Source organism: Salmo salar, chromosome ssa08 (assembly GCF_905237065.1).
Source record: "Salmo salar chromosome ssa08, Ssal_v3.1, whole genome shotgun sequence".
Lineage (NCBI taxonomy): Eukaryota > Metazoa > Chordata > Actinopteri > Salmoniformes > Salmonidae > Salmo > Salmo salar.
Genome location: NC_059449.1, coordinates 26,449,060 through 26,471,192, shown reverse-complemented (window position 1 = coordinate 26,471,192; position 22,133 = coordinate 26,449,060). Strand labels below are relative to the sequence as shown.

The window sequence follows — 22,133 nt, the reverse complement described above, 5'->3', positions numbered from 1 at the left end:
GGGTATCCTTCCACAAGCTTCCCACAATAAGTTGGGTGAATTTTGGCCCATTCCTCCTGACAGAGCTGGTGTAAGTGAGTCAGGTTTGTAGGCCTCCTTGCTCGCACACGCTTTTTCAGTTCTGCACACTAATTTTCTATAGGATTGAGGTCAGGGCTTTGTGATGGCCACTCCAATACCTTGACTTTGTTGTCCTTAAGCCATTTTGCCACAACCACAACCTAAGTGTTTGTAAACTTCCGACTTCAACTGTATGTTCTTTGACATTACACAGTATTTTGTGGAGATTGTCTACAAAAATTACAATTAAATCCCTTTTAATCCCACTTTGTAACACAATAAAATGTGATGCAGATAGAAATACAGAGCCCTGCAAAACTGTCAATGTTCTATATCATTACACCCCACTGAACACGACTCATGAAGACCTTCATCACCCCACTGAACATGACTCATGAAGACATTCATCACCCCACTGAACATGACTCATGAAGACCTTCATCACCCCACTGAACATGACTCATGAAGACCTTCATCACCCCACTGAACATGACTCATGAAGACCTTCATCACCCCACTGAACATGACTCATGAAGACCTTCATCACCCCACTGAACACGACTCATGAAGACCTTCATCACCCCACTGAACATGACTCATGAAGACCTTCATCACCCCACTGAACATGACTCATGAAGACCTTCATCACCCCACTGAACATGACTCATGAAGACCTTCATCACCCCACTGAACATGACTCATGAAGACCTTCATCAGTGTCCTTCATCACAACTTGAAGAGACGTTAGCTCTGTAACCTCGTCCACAAAAACAAACTTACATATTGGATGAGAGTCTTTGCTGTATTCATCTGAAAAACAAACAACAGAAAATATCATAAAACATTTTAATAGCATCTGTTAGAAAAGGACGTTGATGATTGACATACTGTTTATGTCTAGTATTTCTTACCTTTTGATACCACTGATTTCCATACTGTCCTCTCATCTTCCCCGATTAACTCCATCTCAATGTCAACCCCTGTGTTTCCCATTATCATCTTACAACAGCTTGGTGTGGTGTCTGCAGGTAACAGCTGAATCTTCTGTAGAAGGCCATATGGTGCAACGATTGAGACAACAGACAGACAGAGAGAGAGAGAGAGAGAGAGAGTGAAATAGAATGATATTCCAGTTATTCATATACAATATGACAGATTCATGTCCTCAGCCTGCTAAAACTGCACCTCTGGATAGATGGAAGTGGAGTGGGGATTCTTGAGCACAAACCAACTGTTCAGCTTTAAGGGCCTGTTTGGACTTGACAGGAGAAATTCTGAATATCCTTGGGACACCTGATCTTTCTCCCGTTCCTGAACAGCCTACAAAATGAGCAATGTAGTAGTCAGAACAATGTAGTCTCATAATTCACACAACATGCAGCTCACTGAGCAATCCATTTTGTCAACACCATTGTTATTGATTTAACCTTTATTTTATCAGGAAAGTTGACAGAGAAGAGATTATTTTGTACAGCAACGACCTGGGGAAGAGTTGCAGGGGAGAGGAGAGGGGATAAATGAGCCAATTGGAAGCTGGGGATGATTAGGTAGCTATGATGGTTTGAAGGCCAGATTGGGAATTTAGCCAGGACTTCAGAATGACATCTCTCTCACACAGCCAGCGGAGCCCAGACACTGTGCACTCATAACTCCCTTTGGGTGTCCTGTGTCTGAGGGCAACAATAAGATATGGTAGAGAGGGTCAATGGTCAAATGGAGAGGTTGGAATCGAAGACTATTCCCAAAGGTAATGGGGAAATACACTAGCAGGTGGAATGAAATGTTAAAAGTAGTTATTTTACCTGAACATTGTCACTCCCTGGACAGTGGAAGTCAAGGGCTCAATCTGAAGCCAGTGTGTGGAGTCCTGAACAAGGACAAGCGTGTCAGTAATATATATGGGGCCAGTTTCCTGGACACCGTTTGAGTCTAGTGCTGGACTTAAAGCATGCTCAATGGAAGTTTCAATAGAAAGTTCTTTAAGGTCCAGGACTAGACTTAATCTGTGTCTGGGAAACTGGCCCATTAACCAAAGTAACTAATCTAATGTATGTATTCAATGTTACATGGAATGCTGGTGATTTATCAATTAAACTGTCTAATGACAAAATATAACACCAGCTAAAATCCTGCATGACTACAAACAGAACACAGGACTGTCTATATCCCAGTATGAATGGTTGGTCAGTACACACCTGGCTTTGAGACTGTACCTGACTCCTGCAGGTATGTAAAAGTAAAAATTGACATTATGACTTACCTCAACATGGTCACAAGTCTTACAGCTCTGAGGAATCCCTGAAGTCAAAAGTAGTTGTTATTTAAAATGAGACAATCTCATGTGATAATGAATTAATAATTATTAAATAGACTTGTAATAAAAATAAATATAAGTGATCAACAGTCTCAGAATGTACACTCATTAGCATACCATAATCTGACATTAGTGTTATATTAATTCATGTTTGTGGAAGCAGGAAACAACATCGTTCTGGTCCATGTTTTGTAGATGTTGGGGTCTGATTTCTGGTAGATCCTAGGATGAGAGCTTAAAGGTAGAGTCAGATAAATTATGATGTACGAGCAGCACCACAGATATTGTGATGAGCAAGATGCCTGACTTCTCTCTCACACAGTCACACACAGTATCTGCCTATGTGGAAGGGTTCTCTTCACTCTCTTACAGAGTGGTAGTCACGGGACCAAAACAGCGGAGAAGTTTAGCCTTGCGGTACAATGCTCTTAGTTGTTGTAGAAATTGACCCACTATGCTGTTTAGTTTGAGCATCTACGTCATATCGCTGACTCTACCTTTAAGTTTGTTTTGACCAAATAGATCATGATTGTGTTCCTTGCCTGGGACTTAACTATAATGAACGCTTTAAAAATATTTTGATTTAAAAACAATTATCAGTTAACACTCACGTTTCTCAGGTCCAGGCTTGATCCAACACTCTCCACCATGGTCTGTAGGTCCATTTCTGTAGGTCCAACAGAACACATTAAAACACACCACTATTACTAATCTAACTGTCTGTAGGTCCAACAGAACACATTAAAACACACCACTACTACTAATCTAACTGTCTGTAGGTCCAACAGAACACATTAAAACACACCACTACTACTAATCTAACTGTCTGTAGGTCCAACAGAACACATTAAAACACACCACTACTACTAATCTAACTGTCTGTAGGTCCATCAGAACACATTAAAACACACCACTACTACTAATCTAACTGTCTGTAGGTCCAACAGAACACATTAAAACACACCACTACTAATGTAATTATAGAAATGATTCCAGAGGAAAACAAATGATAAACATTGCTATATGACTCACCTCTGAATGTGTTGGTCATCTATCTGACACAGGGTCACTGAGGAAGAGGAGGAGGAAACCCCAAACCCAGGATAGAGGGGTTCAGTGAATGTGGTGTGTTCTGTGTAAAGGTGTGTCAGTGTACCAGAGGAGGACACACTATAGAAGGACAATGTACCAGCTGGCCAGTCCAGATACACTCCAACTCTGTTAGAAACAGGACCAGGGACGACTCTGCTACAGACTCCAGGATGGTAAAAGCAATAACCACTATGAGAGCAGAGTAAACACCAGGACTCCCTATTGGCTCCAATGTCACTGTCAACCCCCCTTCCCTTCCTCTTCATTCCTTTGTACACCACACCAACGACAGCCATGCTACCATCCCTCTCCACCTCCCAGTAATAACGAGATCCAGATAAGCCTTCTCTGCAGAGAACTTGGGGAAGACAATCAAATTTGTCTGGATGGTCTTCATAATGCTGCCTCTCTTCCACCCGTGTCACCTTCCTGTTCCCCTCAGACAGTACCACGTGTGGGTTTGCTGTATTTGGGTCGAGGGTGAGATGACATGCATCTATAGACAACAGGAGAGTTTAATCGAACCACATGTGAATGTAAAATGTTGTTTTGTAGGTACAGAACAAGTATTGATTAGTTACTATGCTTCTGATTATGCAGTTAATTAGGATTGAAGAGACTTACATTTCCTCAGCCCTGATTTCAGCCTGCACTCTCCACCATGATTCACACTGTAGGAGAAACAGGTTATTGACTGAAAAAGACCTAATAAAGCAGTCAACATTTAAACCACATTGTTGTGTTCTGGTGCACTATCCAAGTTCATTACTAGAGACATACAGGTATTCTATCCTACCCACTGCATACAGAACGGAGTACAATTCATTACTAGAGACATACAGGTATTCTATCCCACCTATTGCATACAGAACGGAGTACAATTCATTACTAGAGACATACAATTATTATATCCTATCTACTGCATACAGAACGGATTACAATTCCAACAGGATATCAGAGATGCAAAACAATAGTATTCATGTGGTGATGATGTATGCTGTGTTGGAGTGCTAAGCCTGCTGAGTAAACTTCCTCTTAATACTACCATCATGTCCTCATGTTACTGAACCTACTACACTACAGTCGTGGCCAAAAGTTTTTGAGATTGACACTAATTTTAATTTTCACAAAGTCTGCTGCCTCAGTTTGTATGATGACAATTTGCATATACTCCAGAATATTATGAAGAGTGATCAGATGAATTGCAATTAATTGCAAAGTCCCTCTTTGCCATGCAAATGAACTGCATCCCCAAAAAACATTTCCACTGCATTTCAGCCCTGCCAAAAAAGGACCAGCAGACATCATGTCAGTGATTCTCTCGTTAACACAGGTGTGAGTGTTGACAAGGACAAGGCTGGAGATCACTCTGTCATGCTGATTGAGTTCGAATAACAGACTGGAAGCTTAGGAGGGTGGTGCTTGGAGTCATTGTTCTTCCTCTGTCAACCATGGTTACCTGCAAGGAAACACGTGCCGTCATCATTGCTTTGCACAAAAAGGGCTTCACAGGCAAGGATATTGCTGCCAGGAAGATTGCACCTAAATCAACCACTTATCGGATCATCAAGAACTTCAAGGAGAGCAGTTCAATTGTTGTGAAGAAGGCTTCAGGGGTGCCCAAGAAAGTCCAGCAAGCACCATGACCGTCTCCTAAAGTTGATTCAGCTGCGGGATCAGGGCACCACTAGTACAGAGCTTGCTCAGGAATGGCAGCAGGCAGGTGTGAGTGCATCTGCACGCACAGTGAGGAGAAGACTTTTGGAGGATGGCTTGTGTCAAGAAGGGCAGCAAAGAAGCCACTTCTCTCAAGGAAAAACATCAGGGACAGAATGATATTCTGCAAAACGTACAGAGATTGGACTGCTGAGGACTGGGGTAAAGTCATTTTCTCTGATGAATCCCCTTTCCGATTGTTTGGGGCATCCGGAAAAAAAGCTTGTCCGGAGAAGACAAGGTGAGCGCTACCATCAGTCCTGTGTCATGCCAACAGTAAAACATCCTGAGACCATTCATGTGTGGGGTTGCTTCTCAGCCAAGGGAGTGGGCTCACTCACAATTTTGCCTAAGAACACAGACATGAATCAAGAATGGTAGCAACACATCCTCAGAGAGCAACTTCTCCCAACCATCCAGGAACAGTTTGGTGACGAGCAATGCCATTTTCCAGCATGATGGAGCACCTTGCCATAAGGCAAAAGTCATAACTAAGTGGCTCGGGGAACAAAACATCGATATTTTGGGTCCATGGCCAGGAAACTCCCCAGACCTGAATCACATTGAGAACGTGTGGTCAATCCTCAAGAGGCCGGTGGACAAACAAAACCCCACAAATTCTGACAAACTCCAAGCATTGATTATGCAAGAATGGGCTGCCATCAGTCAGGATGTGGCCCAGAAGTTAATTGACAGGATGCCAGGGCGGATTGCAGAGGTCTTGAAAAAGAAGGGTCAATACCGCAAATATTGACTCTTTGCATCAACTTCATGTAATTGTCAATAAAAGCCTTTGACACTTATGATATGCTTGTAATTATACTTCAGTATTCCATAGTAACATCTGACAAAAATATCTGAAGACACTGAAGCAGCAAACTTTGTGGAAATTAATATTTGTGTCATTCTCAAAACCTTTGGCCACGACTGTACATATGACACAAACGCAGCTCACACTATTAGGACATCTATTGTGACTTACTTCAGCTTCATCAGTTTATATGTGCGATCCACCAGAGCAGCTGAAAGCAGTCCCCCTGCAGAGTCTCCTGGGTGATTGTAGATCAGGTCCAGCTCTTTCAAGTGGGAGGGGTTTGACCTCAGAGCTGAAGACAGAGCAGCACAGCCCTCCTCTGTGACCAGACAGCCAGACAGCCTACAGAGAGACACACAACAGCTGTCTAGGTTGGTGTACTGGTGTCAATCATCTTGTAGGTCACCCATCCAATTGTCCATGAAACAAACATTGTGATGAAATATTAGATTTTCAGAGTATTTGTTTTACTAAGCTCAGTACAGACCTGACTGAAACAGCTGTACTTACCCCAGTGTGTGTAGTTTACAGTCTGGATCCTCCAGTCCAGCAGACAGCAGTGTAACTCAGCTCAGTACAGACCTGACTGAAACAGCTGTACTTACCCCAGTGTGTGTAATTTACAGTCTGGATCCTCCAGTCCAGCAGACAGCAGTGTAACTCAGCTCAGTACAGACCTGACTGAAACAGCTGTACTTACCCCAGTGTGTGTAGTTTACAGTCTGGATCCTCCAGTCCAGCAGACAGCAGTGTAACTCCTGGGTCCTGCAGGTCATTGTCTCTCAGCTCCAGTTGTTTCAGTTGTGAGTTGGGTGAACTCAGGACTGAGGCCAGATGTGAACAGCAACCCTCTGTCAGACCACACTGACCTAGACTAGAGGGGAGTAGAGGACAAATTTGAACGCTTGCAACACACACACACACACACACACACACACACACACACACACACACACACACACACACACACACACACACACACACACACACACACACACACACACACACACACACACCTCAGTGTGTGTAGTTTACAGTCTGGATCCTCCAGTCCAGCAGACAGCAGTGTAACTCCTGAGTCCTGCAGGTCATTGTCTCTCAGCTCCAGTTGTTTCAGTTGTGAGTTGGGTGAACTCAGGACTGAGGCCAGATCTGAACAGCAACCCTCTGTCAGACCACACTGACCTAGACTAGAGGGCAGAAGAGCACATGATTAACACATGTTTAAAACATCCACATAATAACTAATACTGAAGATAGTAAGCTCACACTAGTGTCTGTATGTTGTAGAGTGGACTGGTTAGTCCAACACAGAGCAGCTCCACTCCTCTGTCTCCCAGGTCATTGTAGCTGAGGTCCAGTTCTCTCAGGGGGGAGTTTGGTGTCTGCAGAGCTGAAGACAGAGTCTCACAGGATACATATGTGAGTTCACAGCCATTCAGTCTGCAGAAAGGAGATAATCTGTTAGATATACAAATCCTTCATTATAATGATACTGTACAGTCGTGGACAAAAGTTTTGAGAACGACACAAATATTAATTTCAAATATTAAATTAAAACTTGCAACTTTTCAGTTAGTAGTCCTACACTCCAACCACTAGGCTACCCTGCCGCCCCATTTGACAGTGGAAAAACAATGATTCTAAGCACCACACTCCTTTTGAAGATTCCAGTCTGTTATTTGAACTCAATCAGCATGACAGAGTGATCTCCAGCCTTGTCCTCGTCAACTCTCACACCTGTGTTAACGAGAGAATCATTGACATGATGTCAGCTGGTCCTTTTGTGGCAGGGCTGAAATGCAGTGGAAATGTTTTTGGGGGATTGAGTTAATTTGCATGGCAATGAGGGACTTTGCAATTAATTGCAATTCATCTGATCACTCTTCATAACATTCTGGAGTATATGCAAATTGCCATCATTCAAACTGAGGCAGCAGACTTTGTGAAAATTACTATTTGTGTCATTCTCAAAACTTTTGGCCACGACTGTATACATCAATTCAATAACAGAACTTACAGTGCTCTCTTGCAGGTTTTCACTACTGGCAGCAACCTCTGATAACCTTCCTCTGATGTGTTGTATGTCTTCAGGTCAAACTCCTCCAGCACCTCCTCTGACATCAGTAACAGGTAGGCCAGGGCTGAACATTGGTCAGGTTTTAGTCTTGTTTCTGAAAGAGTTCCTGATCGCAGGGAGGTCTGCATGTCTTCAACTAGAGAGTTGGCACCAAGTTCATTCAGACAGTGGAACAAGTTGATGATCCTTTCTGGTGAGGATTCCTCCTCGATCTTGTCTGAAAGGTACCTGACTGTTCTCTCAACTGTTTTCTTATTGCTCTGTGTTGTACTTCCTGTCTGTGTCAGAAGGCCTCGTAACAGATTCTGATTGGACTCCAGTGATAGACCCAGAAGGAAGCGGAGGAACAGGTCCAGGTGTTCATTCTCACTCTTCAAGGCCTGGTCCACTGCTCTCCTGTGTAAGTCAGACAACTGGATTGACTCCTTCTCCTCACCACCACTAGCGGAGGAGAAAACATTTTCCTTCTTGTCCAGACATGATTCTAAAGCATGCACTACTGCTAGAAACTCCTGAATGCTCAGATGCACAAAGCTGTAGACCTTCTCTTGGTACAGCCCAGATTTTTCTTTAAAGATCTCTGTACACAATGCTGAGTACTCTGATGCCTCTGTGACATCAAGGCCACACTCTCTCAGGTCCTCCTCATAGAAGATCAGGTTGCCCTTCTGCAGCTGTTGGAAAGCCAGCTTGGCCAGTTTCAGGATCATCTCTTTGTCTGACTGAGACAGTTCCTTTGGGTTTGTTTCTGTGGATTTGTTGTACTTCCTGTTCTTCAAAGTGATTTGGATGAGAATGAAGTGTGAGTACATCTGGGTCAGAGTTTTGGGGACTTCATCCTTCTCTGCCTCTTTCAGTATCATCTCAAGGACAGTGGCTGATATCCAACAGAAGACTGGCATGTGGCACATGATGTGGAGGCTCCTTGATGTCTTCATGTGTTTGATGATATCATTGGCCAGATTCTGATCTGTGATTTTCTTCCTGAAGTACTCCTCCTTCTGTCGCTCATTGAACCCTCGTACCTCTGTCACCTGGTCAACACACTCAGGAGGGATCTGATTGGCTGCTGCAGGTCGTGTGGTTATCCAGAGGAGAGCAGATGGAAGCAGATTCCCCTCGATGAGGTTTGTCAGCAGCACGTCCACTGAGGTTGGCTTCGTGACATCACAGCACTTCTCATTGTTTTTGAAGTCTAGAGGAAGTCGACACTCATCCAGACCATCAAAAATGAAAACAGTTTTGGTTTCACCATCTTCAATGCTGTCAATCTCTTTCAGCTCTGAGAAGTAGTGGGAAAGAAGTTGCATCAGACTGTATTGGTCCTTTTTCAGGTTCAGATCACGGAAAGGAAGAGGAAACATGAAATGAACGTCCTGATTTGCTTTTCCCTCTGCCCAGTCAAGGAGGAACTTCTGCACAGAGACTGTTTTTCCAATGCCAGCGATTCCTTTTGTCAGCACAGTTCTGATAGGTTTGTCTTGTCCAGGTAAAGGCTTGAAGATGTCGCATTTGATTGGTGTCTCTTGTGTGGTTTGCTTCTTGGATGCCATCTCTATCTGTCTAACCTCATGTTCATTATTGAGCCCTCCACTTCCACCCTCTGTGATGTAGAGCTCTGTGTAGATGTCCTTGAACAGACTTTGGTTTCCATGGTGTCCAATTCCTTCAGATATGTGTTGATACTTGTGTTTCAGTTTAGCCTTGATGTCTTGTTGGACTGTCAGCAGAGTTTGACCTGTAGGAAAACAATGAGAGTTGGGACTAATCAGTTAATGTGTGTGTGTTACGTTCTTATTTTTCAGAGTAAATAACCCACGCACACTAGAGAACCTGTAACCAAGTTTAATTCTTCCCAAAGGTTCTGTACAGCTGTAATTCAGACAACCCAACATTTGTCCCATCCAGATATTTATATCCCTCTTAAAACGGCAGGGTAGCCTAGTGGTTAGAGCATTGGACTAGTAACCGAAAGGTTGCAAGATTGAATCCCTGAGCTGACAAGGTAAAAATCTGTCGTTCCCGCCCCTGAACAAGGCAGTTAACCCACTGTTCCTAGGCCGTCATTGAAAATAAGAATTTGTTCTTAACTGACTTGCCTAGTTAAATAAAGGTAAAATAAAAACACTCTTCTTCAATCCTTTCATCTTATGGTTCTACAGGAAGAGAAACAGGAAACCAAACCCTTATTACTCTCTTAAGAGAATCTGTCCTCACCTCCTGACCTCAACACCTCCTTCATCTTATCCACAGATGTCCATCTGTCTCCCCTGTATCAACACGGTGCTCTGCTCCCGTCCCCCAACACATTCCACAGCTATCTGTCTTTCTACAGATATTCTATGCTTCTTCTCTATCATTTATTTAATATCTCAATGTTCAAAATGTCGAATCCAACAGTGTGAACCATACTTTGTAATATTGTATGAAACACAGTCTTACTTCTTCTGTCCAGAAGGTTGTGTGTGATCTTTAATACATCCTCACTGTCCAAACTCTCCACTTCCTTATTGTCATCTGGTAATGGTTCCTGGCTGAAAGCAGGTGGCTGATCACTCTTCATTGATAACAGGCTGGTTGTAGGTGACTCTGAACTGGGCTTCTGGACACTGAACAAAACAGGGAGACAGATCACCTCATCAATATCACATCAATACCTCATCTACTTCATTTTAACAACTGTATAATGGACCTTCTACTGTATAATTCCTGATGTTTAATTTTTAAGTGAATCCGCATTTGGGAAAACAGCAGCACTGAGTGGTTTCTACTGTGTCTTTTATAAAGCTAGCCATCTTCAGTTAGCAGCTAGCCATCTTCAGTTAGCAGCTAGCCATCTTCAGTTAGCAGCTAGCCATCTTCAGTTAGCAGCTAGCCATCTTCAGTTAGCAGCTAGCCATCTTCAGTTAGCAGCTAGCCATCTTCAGTTAGCAGCTAGCCATCTTCAGTTAGCAGCTAGCCATCTTCAGTTAGCAGCTAGCCATCTTCAGTTAGCAGCTAGCCATCTTCAGTTAGCAGCTAGCCAGCTTCAGTTAGCAGCTAGCCAGCTTCAGTTAGCTAGCCAGCTTCAGTTAGCTAGCCAGCTTCAGTTAGCTAGCCAGCTTCAGTTAGCTAGCCAGCTTCAGTTAGCTAGCCAGCTTCAGTTAGGTTCACATTCCAGGTCCGGCTTCGTCCATACAGTGATGGTGTATACGCCCGCTGCTAAGTCTAGTAGGCTTATAACTGTGTGTCGCACATGGCTAGTCGAACCCCGAACTCTTCATTTAGGCAGGTTAACTCAGGGCTAACTCCACTTATCCTGAATGAAGTGTCTGAGCCACTAGTTGAGGACCAATGAAATCAGATACCCTTCCTCTCACACAGATTGGGTCATCCTCCCCTTCATTTGAGGAAGATGACTGATTTAAAGATTATATTAATCATATAGCTCTGCATTGACATGATTGCTTGACGGTAGGTGGGGCGGGAGGTCCTGTATAAACACAAACTCACTTCCTTGACAACAGCTCTGCACTGCTCCTCGAAGAACAGGAAGTATGAACGCCCTGACTTCTGCATAGGCCGTATCACCGTAAAATGCTGCACGGCCAATGCAGACGTCAGATTGACCATGCTGAGCCTTTATTTTTGTATTTAATCTTTATTTAACTAGGCAAGTCAGTTAAGAACAAATTCTTATTTACAATGACGGCCTACCAGAACCTTCTATGGATGATATGTCTACAGCCGCAACGCAACAAGCTGTTAAACAGATAGGATGCTTTACATTCATAAGCACACCAAAGTCAGCATTAACGGTAAGTAATAAAAAAGGCGGAACTGCTAAAAAACCTATTTCACAACATAGCCTGCTGAATTTGCTAGATAACTTTTCTTTGATTTTGATTTCGGCACAAATGAAAATGTGTTACTGCCTCATGGATTTGATATTTCAGCATTATCTCAACGAAGTGTTCGGTGTTCGACTAGCAATGTGCCTCATTCACGAGCAGTCAAAAGCCTGCTCATGAGTAGAGCAGAGGTGTTGAGCAGGAAGAAATCTCCCACCCCACCTACCATCAACCAATCATGTCAATGCGGAGCTATACGGAGCTATGGGAGGCGCATGGCATCGCCGTACAAAGTTCAATTTGGCCTCCAAGCCTATGGAGGCTCCACAGTTGCTAAACTGAGCAAATCAAATCAAATGTATTTATAAAGCCCTTCATACATCAGCTGATATCTCAAAGTGCTGTACAGAAACCCAGCTTAAAACCCCAAACAGCAAGCAATGCAGGTGTAGAAGCACGGTGGCTAGGAAAAACTCCCTAGAAAGGCCAGAACCTAGGAAGACACCTAGAGAGGAACCAGGCTATGAGGGGTGGCCAGTCCTCTTCTGGCTGATCCTCCGAACCGTACACCACATTGCCAGATCAAGCAGAAATTGGCTTTAATAGCAGCAGGCGGGTGAGCAATTTCCACCGTCCTAGTATGGATGAAGCCTGATCTGGAATGTGACGCTAACGGAAGCTGGCTAACGGAAGCTGGCTAACGGAAGCTGGCTAACGGAAGCTGGCTAACGGAAGCTGGCTAACGGAACGGAAGCTGGCTAGCTTTATAAATGCCTGAGTAGATGTAGCTTGCTTCGTAGTATAACACTTAGGTTAGTTCTGAAGGATTCATTGCCATAGAAATGTACCTGGCTAAAAGATTACACTTTTCTGGCATTTTAACTTTGTTTAACTAGGCAAGTCAGTTAAGAACAAATTCTTATTTTCAATGACGGCCTAGGAACAGTGGGTTAAGTGCCTTGTTCAGGGGCAGAACAACAGATTTGTACCTTGTCAGCTCAGGGATTCAATCTTGCAACCTTTCGGTTATTAGTCCAACACTCTAACCACTAGACTACGCTGCCGCCTAGTGGTACTGGGTATCCCGAGTTGAACTCGGGGCAGTGGCGGTATGCATGGATGCCAAGGGAAGCCAGGCTTCCCCCAAAAAATAGACCAATAGAAAAAAAATACAAAAAATAAAACCATTCATCTTTCGTCTCTCTGCGTTTCATAATGTTCCTTCAATTCACAAGAGGCTGAATGTATCTCAGAGGAGAAAGCATCTGAGTGAGCAAAACAGCGCCCCCCTCTGTCTCTATACATGTAGGACATCTATTCAATTCAAGGGGCTTTATTGGCATGGGAAACATATGTTTACATTGCCAAAGCAAGTGAAATAAATAATAAACAAAAGTGAAATAATCAATAAAAAATTGACAGTAAACATTACACTCACACGTTTCAAAGGAATATACATGTTAAATGTTATATTATGGCAATGTACAGTGTTATAACGATGTACAAATGGTTAAAGTACAAAAGGGAAAATAAATAAACATAAATATGGGTTGTATTTACAATGGTGTTTGTTCTTCACTGGTTGCCCTTTTCTTGTAGCAACAGGTCACAAATCGTGCTGCTGTGATGGCACACTGTGGTATTTCACCCAGTAGATATGGAAGTTCATCAAAATTTGATTTGTTTTTTAATTCTTTGTGGGTCTTTGTAATCTGAGGGAAATATGTGTCTCTAATATGGTCATACATTTGGCAGGAGGTTAGGAAGTGCAGCGAAGTTTCCACCTCATTTATTGGGCAGTGTGCACATAGTCTGTCTTCTGTTAAGAGCCAGGTCTGCCTATGGTGGCCTCTCAATAGCAAGGCTATGCTCACTGAGTCTGTACATAGTCAAAGCTTTCCTTAATTTTGGGTCAGTCACGCTGGTCAGGTATTCTGCCACTGTGTACTCTGTAGCATTGAAGACAAGGGAAGCCAGAGAGCATCTGGCATTCCTTGACTAAAAAAGTATACAAAAATTAGCCAATCAGCGTTGAGCTAAACTGAGTGAGCTTAACTGTGAATGGTCCTGGCACACAAAAAAACAGTGTCAAGGGAAGCCAGGTTGGATTTGCCGTCACTCCTATCAAATCCCATTGAGAGCATATTTCATTGACAGAAGAACTTGAATTGTTGCATCTCGTTGTGGCTTGCTTTCCAGCTAGGTAAATCTTGCCCTTTCCTAAATTAGCCATGGATGGAGATAGGGATTTGGACTTGTGGTTTTACTTAATTCTCCGTAATGGCTAATGATTATAACGGCGATTCTGATCCAACCATTCATTCATAAAAGTGGGTACTGTGTGTCAGAGTGATAGACTGTTTTGTCAACATGAAAGACAGGAGGATGGCATTTGTGTTTCTTTACAAGTAGGGTGAGTCAACATTATCTTTCTACTTAAATACAATATGCTTTGTGGACTTCACTGGACAGAGGTTTCTATCCGGTTTTGTGATAAAACAAAGGTGTGGTTGAATTTATTCCACTGTGTCTTCTTATTGTCTCAGCCTTTAGTCCTATATATCACAGTGTCTTATTGTCTCAGCCTTTAGTCCTATATATCACGGTGTCTTATTGTCTAGGCCTTTAGTCCTATATATCACAGTGTCTTATTGTCTCAGCCTTTAGTCCTATATATCACTGTGTCTTATTGTCTAGGCCTTTAGTCCTATATATCACGGTGTCTTATTGTCTAGGCCTTTAGTCCTATATATCACGGTGTCTTATTGTCTAGGCCTTTAGTCCTATATATCACGGTGTCTTATTGTCTAGGCCTTTAGTCCTATATATCACGGTGTCTTATTGTCTCAGCCTTTAGTCCTATATATCACTGTGTCTTATTGTCTCAGCCTTTAGTCCTATATATCACGGTGTCAAGGCATATGAACTAACAGGTTATAGAGCAAACAACAAAATGATCACAACACATGGGTTTTAATATGGCTTTTTTTGGGGGAGGCTTGGCTTCCCAGTGATTTTACCCACGCACCACTACTGATTCAGAGTTTACCAAATTTAACTCTCTAACTCCTCATATCTGATTAACAGTGATTTGTTGACACCGGAGGGAGAAGAGCGTCTGGCAGCGTGTCAACGATGTCCGAGGGGAAAAAACTGTGTTTGTTGTTTGTAGTAACATCTTTGTTGTTGTAACATCCCAAACAGATGGTTTCACCGTTAAGGAATCTAGCTTTAAGAGAACTGTATATATTTACAATTAATCGCTTACCTCTTAGAACTGGTGTCTTGAGTCATTTTAGAGGCAGTGGTTCCCTCCTCGCTCTCCCCAGAGAGACTCGATTTAGAGGCAGTGGTCCCCTCCTCTCTCTCCCCAGAGAGACTCATTTTAGAGGCAGTGGTCTCCTCCTCTCTCTCCCCAGAGAGACTCATTTTAGAGGCAGTGGTCTCCTCCTCTCTCTCCCCAGAGAGACTCATTTTAGAGGCAGTGGTCCCCTCCTCTCTCTCTCCCCAGAGAGACTCATTTTAGATGTAAGTCACAGCTCACTCAGCTACAATAAGAAATAACAGAATGGTCAATATTTCTGAACATTGTTGAAGAACAATTAACAATGACAACACTTTTACTGTCTGAGGTCAGAGTTCAAACAGAGACTTCATGTTGCATTTAAACAGTCCAATCTGTTATTACTTTGACCTGGATCACCATTGGCTGTCTCCATAACAACAGCTAGTCTACCTGGTTGGATCCCCTGACTCCATAACAACAGCTAGTCTACCTGGTTGGATCCCTGACTCCATAACAACAGCTAGTCTACCTGATTGGATCCCCTGACTCCATAACAACAGCTAGTCTACCTGATTGGATCCCCTGACTCCATAACAACAGCTAGTCTACCTGGTTGGATCCCCATTAGCTGACTCCATAACAACAGCTAGTCTACCTGGTTGGATCCCCTGACTCCATAACAACAGCTATTCTACCTGATTGGATCCCCTGACTCCATAACAACAGCTAGTCTACCTGGTTGGATCCCCTGACTCCATAACAACAGCTAGTCTACCTGGTTGGATCCCCTGACTCCATAACAACAGCTAGTCTACCTGGTTGGATCCCCTGTCTCCATAACAACAGCTAGTCTACCTGGTTGGATCCCTGACTCCATAACAACAGCTAGTCTACCTGGTTGGATCCCCTGACTCCATAACAACAGCTAGTCTACCTGGTTGGATCCTCTGACTCCATAACAACAGCTAGTCTACCTGGTTGGATCCCCTGACTCCCATAACAACAGCTAGTCTACCTGGTTGGCTCCCCTGACTCCATAACAACAGCTAGTCTACCTGGTTGGATCCCCTGACTCCATAACAACAGCTAGTCTACCTGGTTGGATCCCCATTAGCTGACTCCATAACAACAGCTAGTCTACCTGGTTGGATCCCCATTAGCTGACTCCATAACAACAGCTAGTCTACCTGGTTGGATCCTCTGACTCCATAACAACAGCTAGTCTACCTGGTTGGATCCCCTGTCTCCATAACAACAGCTAGTCTACCTGGTTGGATCCCCTGTCTCCATAACAACAGCTAGTCTACCTGGTTGGATCCCTGACTCCATAACAACAGCTAGTCTACCTGGTTGGATCCCCTGACTCCATAACAACAGCTAGTCTACCTGGTTGGATCCCCTGACTCCATAACAACAGCTAGTCTACCTGGTTGGATCCCCTGACTCCATAACAACAGCTAGTCTACCTGGTTGGATCCCCTGACTCCATAACAACAGCTAGTCTACCTGGTTGGATCCTCTGACTCCATAACAACAGCTAGTCTACCTGGTTGGATCCTCTGACTCCATAACAACAGCTAGTCTACCTGGTTGGATCCTTTGACTACATAACAACAGCTAGTCTACCTGGTTGGATCAACTGACTCCATAACAACAGCTAGTCTACCTGGTTGATCCCCTGACTCCATAACAACAGCTAGTCTACCTGGTTGAATCCCCTGACTCCATAACAACAGCTAGTCTACCTGGTTGGATCCTGACTCCATAACAACAGCTAGTCTACCTGGTTGGATCCTCTGACTCCATAACAACAGCTAGTCTACCTGGGGGTACACACAACTAAAAAGACGTTACAGTTTAGATTGACAGACGGTAGTAGACATTATAACATTCACCAAGTAGACTTTACAGACCGTTAACATAGCTGAGAGATATTTATTCTATACCAACCGAAGCCAGGCTTCCCCCAAAAAAATTGACCAACAATTTTTTTTTATACATAAAAGAATGTATCTTTCGTCTCTCTGTGCTTCATAATTGTCCTTCAATTCACAAGAGGCGGAATGTATCTCACAGGAGAAAGCATGACATGCTATTCTATAAAATCCTTTCTCTGTAATTAATATTACCTGATTGAGCTAATCATGTAAATGTAATTAACTAGAAAGTCGGGGCACCACGAAAGAGTGTTTATAGAGCTGTTATCTTCCGCATAATCTCTGAAAGACCTAGTAATATTTTACATCAATAGCAGTCAATATTAATCGTCACCTTATTTCAGTCTCATCTGAAATGTGTAAATTCTTGGTTATCTTCACGAACCCTGGCTAACAAGTTGAATCAGCGATACAAAATTGGGTTTAATTATTTATTTACTAAATACCTAACTAATCACACAGAATTATATATACATAAAATGCTAATTATGTCATACAGAGAACATCCCTGGTGGACGGAACCTGTATGATGGCTTGTTACACAAAGAGAGGGGGTTGGGCTTGAATGAAAGAGCGGGAAGACTGAGGAACAAAGGGAGAAGCTGTGCTATCGTAAATACAGTATCTTATGCATTCTAAATTACCGCCCATTTGGAAAAGGAAAATGCAATAAACATTTACTCTGAGCTGCGCTTCCGTAGGTTGGTCGTAGATGCTGGCCGTGTTGGCCAACAGAGATCTTCCTGTCCTCGGAAGAATGTCCCTGGTGGTAAATTGGATACGTTGTAGTATCTTCGTTGTGTGTTAGACTGGATATGTCATCTGTTCTTTCCTAGCCCACGTTTACAGCGGCCGCTGCTAACTCAACGGCTAGGAGGTCTCACTTCTTTAGTGAATAAGAGTTCAAAGTTCATACCATTCATAACCAAAGCTCACGCTGAGGTTGGCTTAGTTCTGTAGTTGACATGTTAGTCCCTTTTAACGTATGGACCGTCGTCCTATCGTCCTCAAAACAGGAGGTTACATTTTCGTCAAGGGCTTATATAGTGGAGGGGGAGAAGGGTGTGTTTCATAGTTTATAACCCATGTCTCTTCACAGGGGCGGGCCACTGATTGAGCAGGGCTCTAACCTTATGAAAACCCAATTCTCTCATTTGGAAGCTAAAATTACATTTAATCTCATCACCAATAGTTTCATATTCAAACATTTAATTTGCACAACAATTCCATGTGAATCTGATAACTACAATGTGTTGACTTTCCCAGATACAGTTTATGTCGTCCTGTCATCAGTCATAATGTCTTAGATGACAACCGAACAGATATCATATACATTAAGTACCAACGCATATTTTCAACTGATTCTATTACCGAAATATGGTTCCTTTCCCCCCACTTGTTTGATGTTCCCAGACTCTCTATGTTTAACAAAGGCTATTCAAGAGTCCTTCAGTAGAGTCAGAGAGAGAGGGAAGGGAGAAAGGTATTTATGGGGGGTCATAAACCTTACCCACAGGCCAACTTCATGACAACTGTATAACAGAGTGATAGACCGTGTACTGTATAACAGAGTGATAGACAGTGTACTGTATAACAGAGTGATAGACCGTGTACTGTATAACAGAGTGATAGACCGTGTACTGTATAACAGAGTGATAGACTGTGTACTGTATAACAGAGTGGTAGACCGTTTTGTCAACATGACAGAGAGGAGGATGTCATTGGTGTTTCTCTACAAGTAGGGTGAGTCAACATGTTTTTTCTACATGTATGAACACGCACAGACATCAGTACCATGAACCATTCTTTACAACGTGCAGTAACTCTCTGTGGTTCTAAATCAATAGTTGTTTAGTAGTCAGAAAATGTCAGACACACGACCTTGCTTGACCATGCTGTAGGTCATGCTGTAGGTCTGTAGGTCATGTCTGTTACATGTAATATGCTGTGTGGATTTAACCGGAAAGATGTTGCTTTCCGGTTTTGTGGTGGTTGAATTTATTCTGCCACTGTGTCTTCTTCTTGTCTCGGCCTTTAGGCCCATAGTCTATCTCACGGTTGAAAGACGTGAATTAACAGCGATTTTACCCCCGCACCGCTACTGGTGTGCCCTCATAATTGGTGTGGATGCAATTTTAAACACCCGCGCTTTAACCTGCCAAGTTGATGTATGCTTCAGAATGTTTTAATTATAGGCTATGTCCGGGCTTTTCTCCGTTTTATTTTACAATTTGTATCATGTTATTAAATATCATCCACTATCGAGAACCACGGTCAGGAATACCCACATACATTTATAACTGTCACTTGAGTGTTCGTTTTCTTCAAATTGTATCTTACATTTTGCATCATTCCATTCTGTTCACCTTTCTTTCCTCTGTCAAGTCAGTGTAAGTTGTTCCTGAGTGTCGTTAGCATTAGAATGTGGGCCTGTTTGAATCGTTATGGATCTCAGACCCCACGGAGCAGGTTAAACCTGTAGCCCGGTGCTCGGTTCACGACGACTGGACCGTTGTTATACAGTTCCATGATTAGTGAGAATTAGGGTAGATGTATAGGACCCCTCCCTATTCAACCCCGATTGTATACTTTTTTACACCTTCCAATGTTTCATGGATTCAACTTGAATATGACAACTTTCAGGATGAATCAAACTGCTGTATTTATTATTTATCAATATATTTTGTGTAAAAACGCTGTTGAATGAAAACTCCACCAGAAAACCTCTTGGCCGGTAAGTGGGTGTTTTCAGCGGTTAAATTACATTTATTCAGCGCACGCGAGGGAGCCAGGCCTGCAAAGCCCGTTATTAATAAGGTAAGTCTGAATATAAACTAATGAGAAGTGCGTAGGAAAGGCGTGTATAAAAAGGCGTTGGAATAATGCCCTTAGTGAATACACCCATGCACTGCTTGAGTTAACATGAGGTGCGATCAGTTTCTCTCGCCCGTTGTACCGGGGCTTGTATTCAGAAGAAAGGTGTTCTGACAACGATTAAACCAGTGGGTAACATTACGCAATGGTGCGCCGGCCAACTTATATCGAGCGCACAGCAGTGAGCAAGACGGACCACCACCTTCCTGATCCGTGTCGCAGGAAAGCATTTTCACCTTTGATTTAGCCCTACATTTAAATAGTTTCTATGACCATTGTTGCTCGTAACATTTACCTGACTGACTTGACGACACAGAGTGTTTCTATAGTGACAGCTTTACATAATTCCAATGCACGTCTTCTAACGCAGTTTCGTCATGCGGATAATAATCACGATAATGTGCTGTCAGTCGCCTTTACCAATAATACTCTACCTCATATCTCTGTAGCCTATAACATCACATTGGATCATATTGATTAGGCTAATCAATATCAATCAACACCAATGTAAATAAGACTAAACTTATAATTTTGTAAAGTTGAAATCAGTATTGTATTAACTTTACAATTCTTCAGGTGTGTTTCCCATAAATCATGTGTCTCTCTATGAAAGCCTAACTTCTCCACAACACTTTTCTACATTAAATTATAAAGAACGTTACAAACCTCTGATGTTTTTGTCTTCTACCTGTAAAGTCCATTTCTTCCTCTTGTTCCTTAAACACGGACTTTCTGTGTTGGGACATGAAGTGGAGAGGGGAGGAGGGAGAGGTAGAGGGGAGGAGGTAGAGGTAGAGGGGAGGAGGGAGAGAGGGATAGGTGGAGAGAGGGAGGAGAGAAAGGGGGGTGGAGGGAGGAGAGAGGTGGAGGGAGGAGAGAGGGTGTGGAGAGAGGGGAGGAGGCAGAGGTGGAGAGAGGGTGGGAGAGAGGGATAGAGGTGGAGGGAGAGAGGGGAGGAGGGAGAGAGGAGAGAGGGCGGAGAAAGGGGGGGGTGGAGAGAGGGGAGGAGGGAGAGGTGGAGAGAGGGAGGGAGAGAGGGATAGGTGGAGTGAGGGGAGGGAAGGAGGGAGAGGTGGAGGGAGAGAGGGAGAGGTGGAGAGAGGGAAGAGAGGGAGAGGTAGAAGGAAGAGAGGGAGAGGTGGAAGGAAGAGAGAGGGAGAGGTGGAAGGAGGATAGAGGGAGAGAGGTGGAGGGGTGGAAGGAGGAGAGAGGGAGCGAGGAGAGAGGAAGGTAGAGAGGTATCAGGGATATACTGTAAAAGTAGTGCACTATATAGGGAAAAGGGTGTCATTTGAGAGTACGTACTCAATACACTGTGTAGCAACATAGGACCTTATAGATTATTGACATAGGATCTGTCTCTCTCACTAACACACACACACACACACACACACACACACACACACACACACACACACACACACACACACACACACACACACACACACACACACACACCTCATCTTAACAGACTGACTACACTACATTTACAACACCTCACCTTAACAGACTGACTACACTACATTTACAGCGCACCTCACCTTAACAGACTGACTACACTATATTTACAACACCTCATCATAACAGACTGACTACACTACATTTACAACACCTCACCTTAACACTGACTACACTACATTTACAGCACCTCACCTTAACAGACTGACTACACTACATTTACAACACCTTAACAGACTGACTACACTACATTTACAGCACCTCACCTTAACAGACTGACTACATTACATTTACAGCACCCTCACCTTAACAGACTGACTACACTACATTTACAGCAACTCACCTTAACAGACTGACTACACTACATTTACAACACCTCACCTTAACAGACTGACTACACTACATTTACAGCACCACACCTCAACAGACTGACTACACTACATTTACAACACCTCACCTTAACAGACTGACTACACTACATTTACAGCACCTCACCTTAACAGACTGACTACATTACATTTACAGCACCTCACCTTAACAGACTGACTACATTACATTTACAGCACCTCACCTTAACAGACTGACTACACTACATTTACAACACCTCACCATAACAGACTGACTACACTACATTTACAACACCTTAACAGACTGACTACACTACATTTACAG

At 43.2% G+C, this 22,133-nt stretch overlaps 1 protein-coding gene across 1 annotated transcript; it reads right to left on the bottom strand.

The window, feature by feature from the left end:
- Positions 1-1,412: 1,412 nt before the first annotated feature.
- LOC123744252 (NACHT, LRR and PYD domains-containing protein 12-like) lies at positions 1,413-20,756 on the bottom strand. Its single transcript, XM_045723082.1, has 14 exons — positions 20,670-20,756; positions 15,175-15,454; positions 10,519-10,685; positions 8,017-9,814; positions 7,266-7,439; positions 7,013-7,186; positions 6,697-6,870; positions 6,165-6,338; positions 4,091-4,137; positions 3,407-3,962; positions 2,986-3,041; positions 2,321-2,358; positions 1,863-1,927; positions 1,413-1,730 (listed from the first exon to the last, which is right to left on the bottom strand). Exons 2-14 carry the CDS (start codon positions 15,378-15,380, stop codon positions 1,604-1,606), a joined length of 3,756 nt encoding a protein of 1,251 aa, XP_045579038.1. The 5' UTR covers positions 15,381-15,454; positions 20,670-20,756; the 3' UTR covers positions 1,413-1,603.
- Positions 20,757-22,133: the final 1,377 nt, after the last annotated feature.

Bases quoted from the DNA above. Each gene is read 5' to 3' on its own strand.
- LOC123744252 (XM_045723082.1), bottom strand. From the start codon at position 15,380: ATGAGTCTCTCTGGGGAGAGAGAGGAGGAGACCACTGCCTCTAAAATG. The intron at 6,339-6,696 runs GTAAGTACAGCT...GTCTCTCTGTAG, and splicing joins TGTAAACTACACACACTGGG to GCTGTCTGGCTGTCTGGTCA. The intron at 4,138-6,164 runs GTAAGTCACAAT...TTTCTCCTACAG, and splicing joins TATAAACTGATGAAGCTGAA to TGTGAATCATGGTGGAGAGT.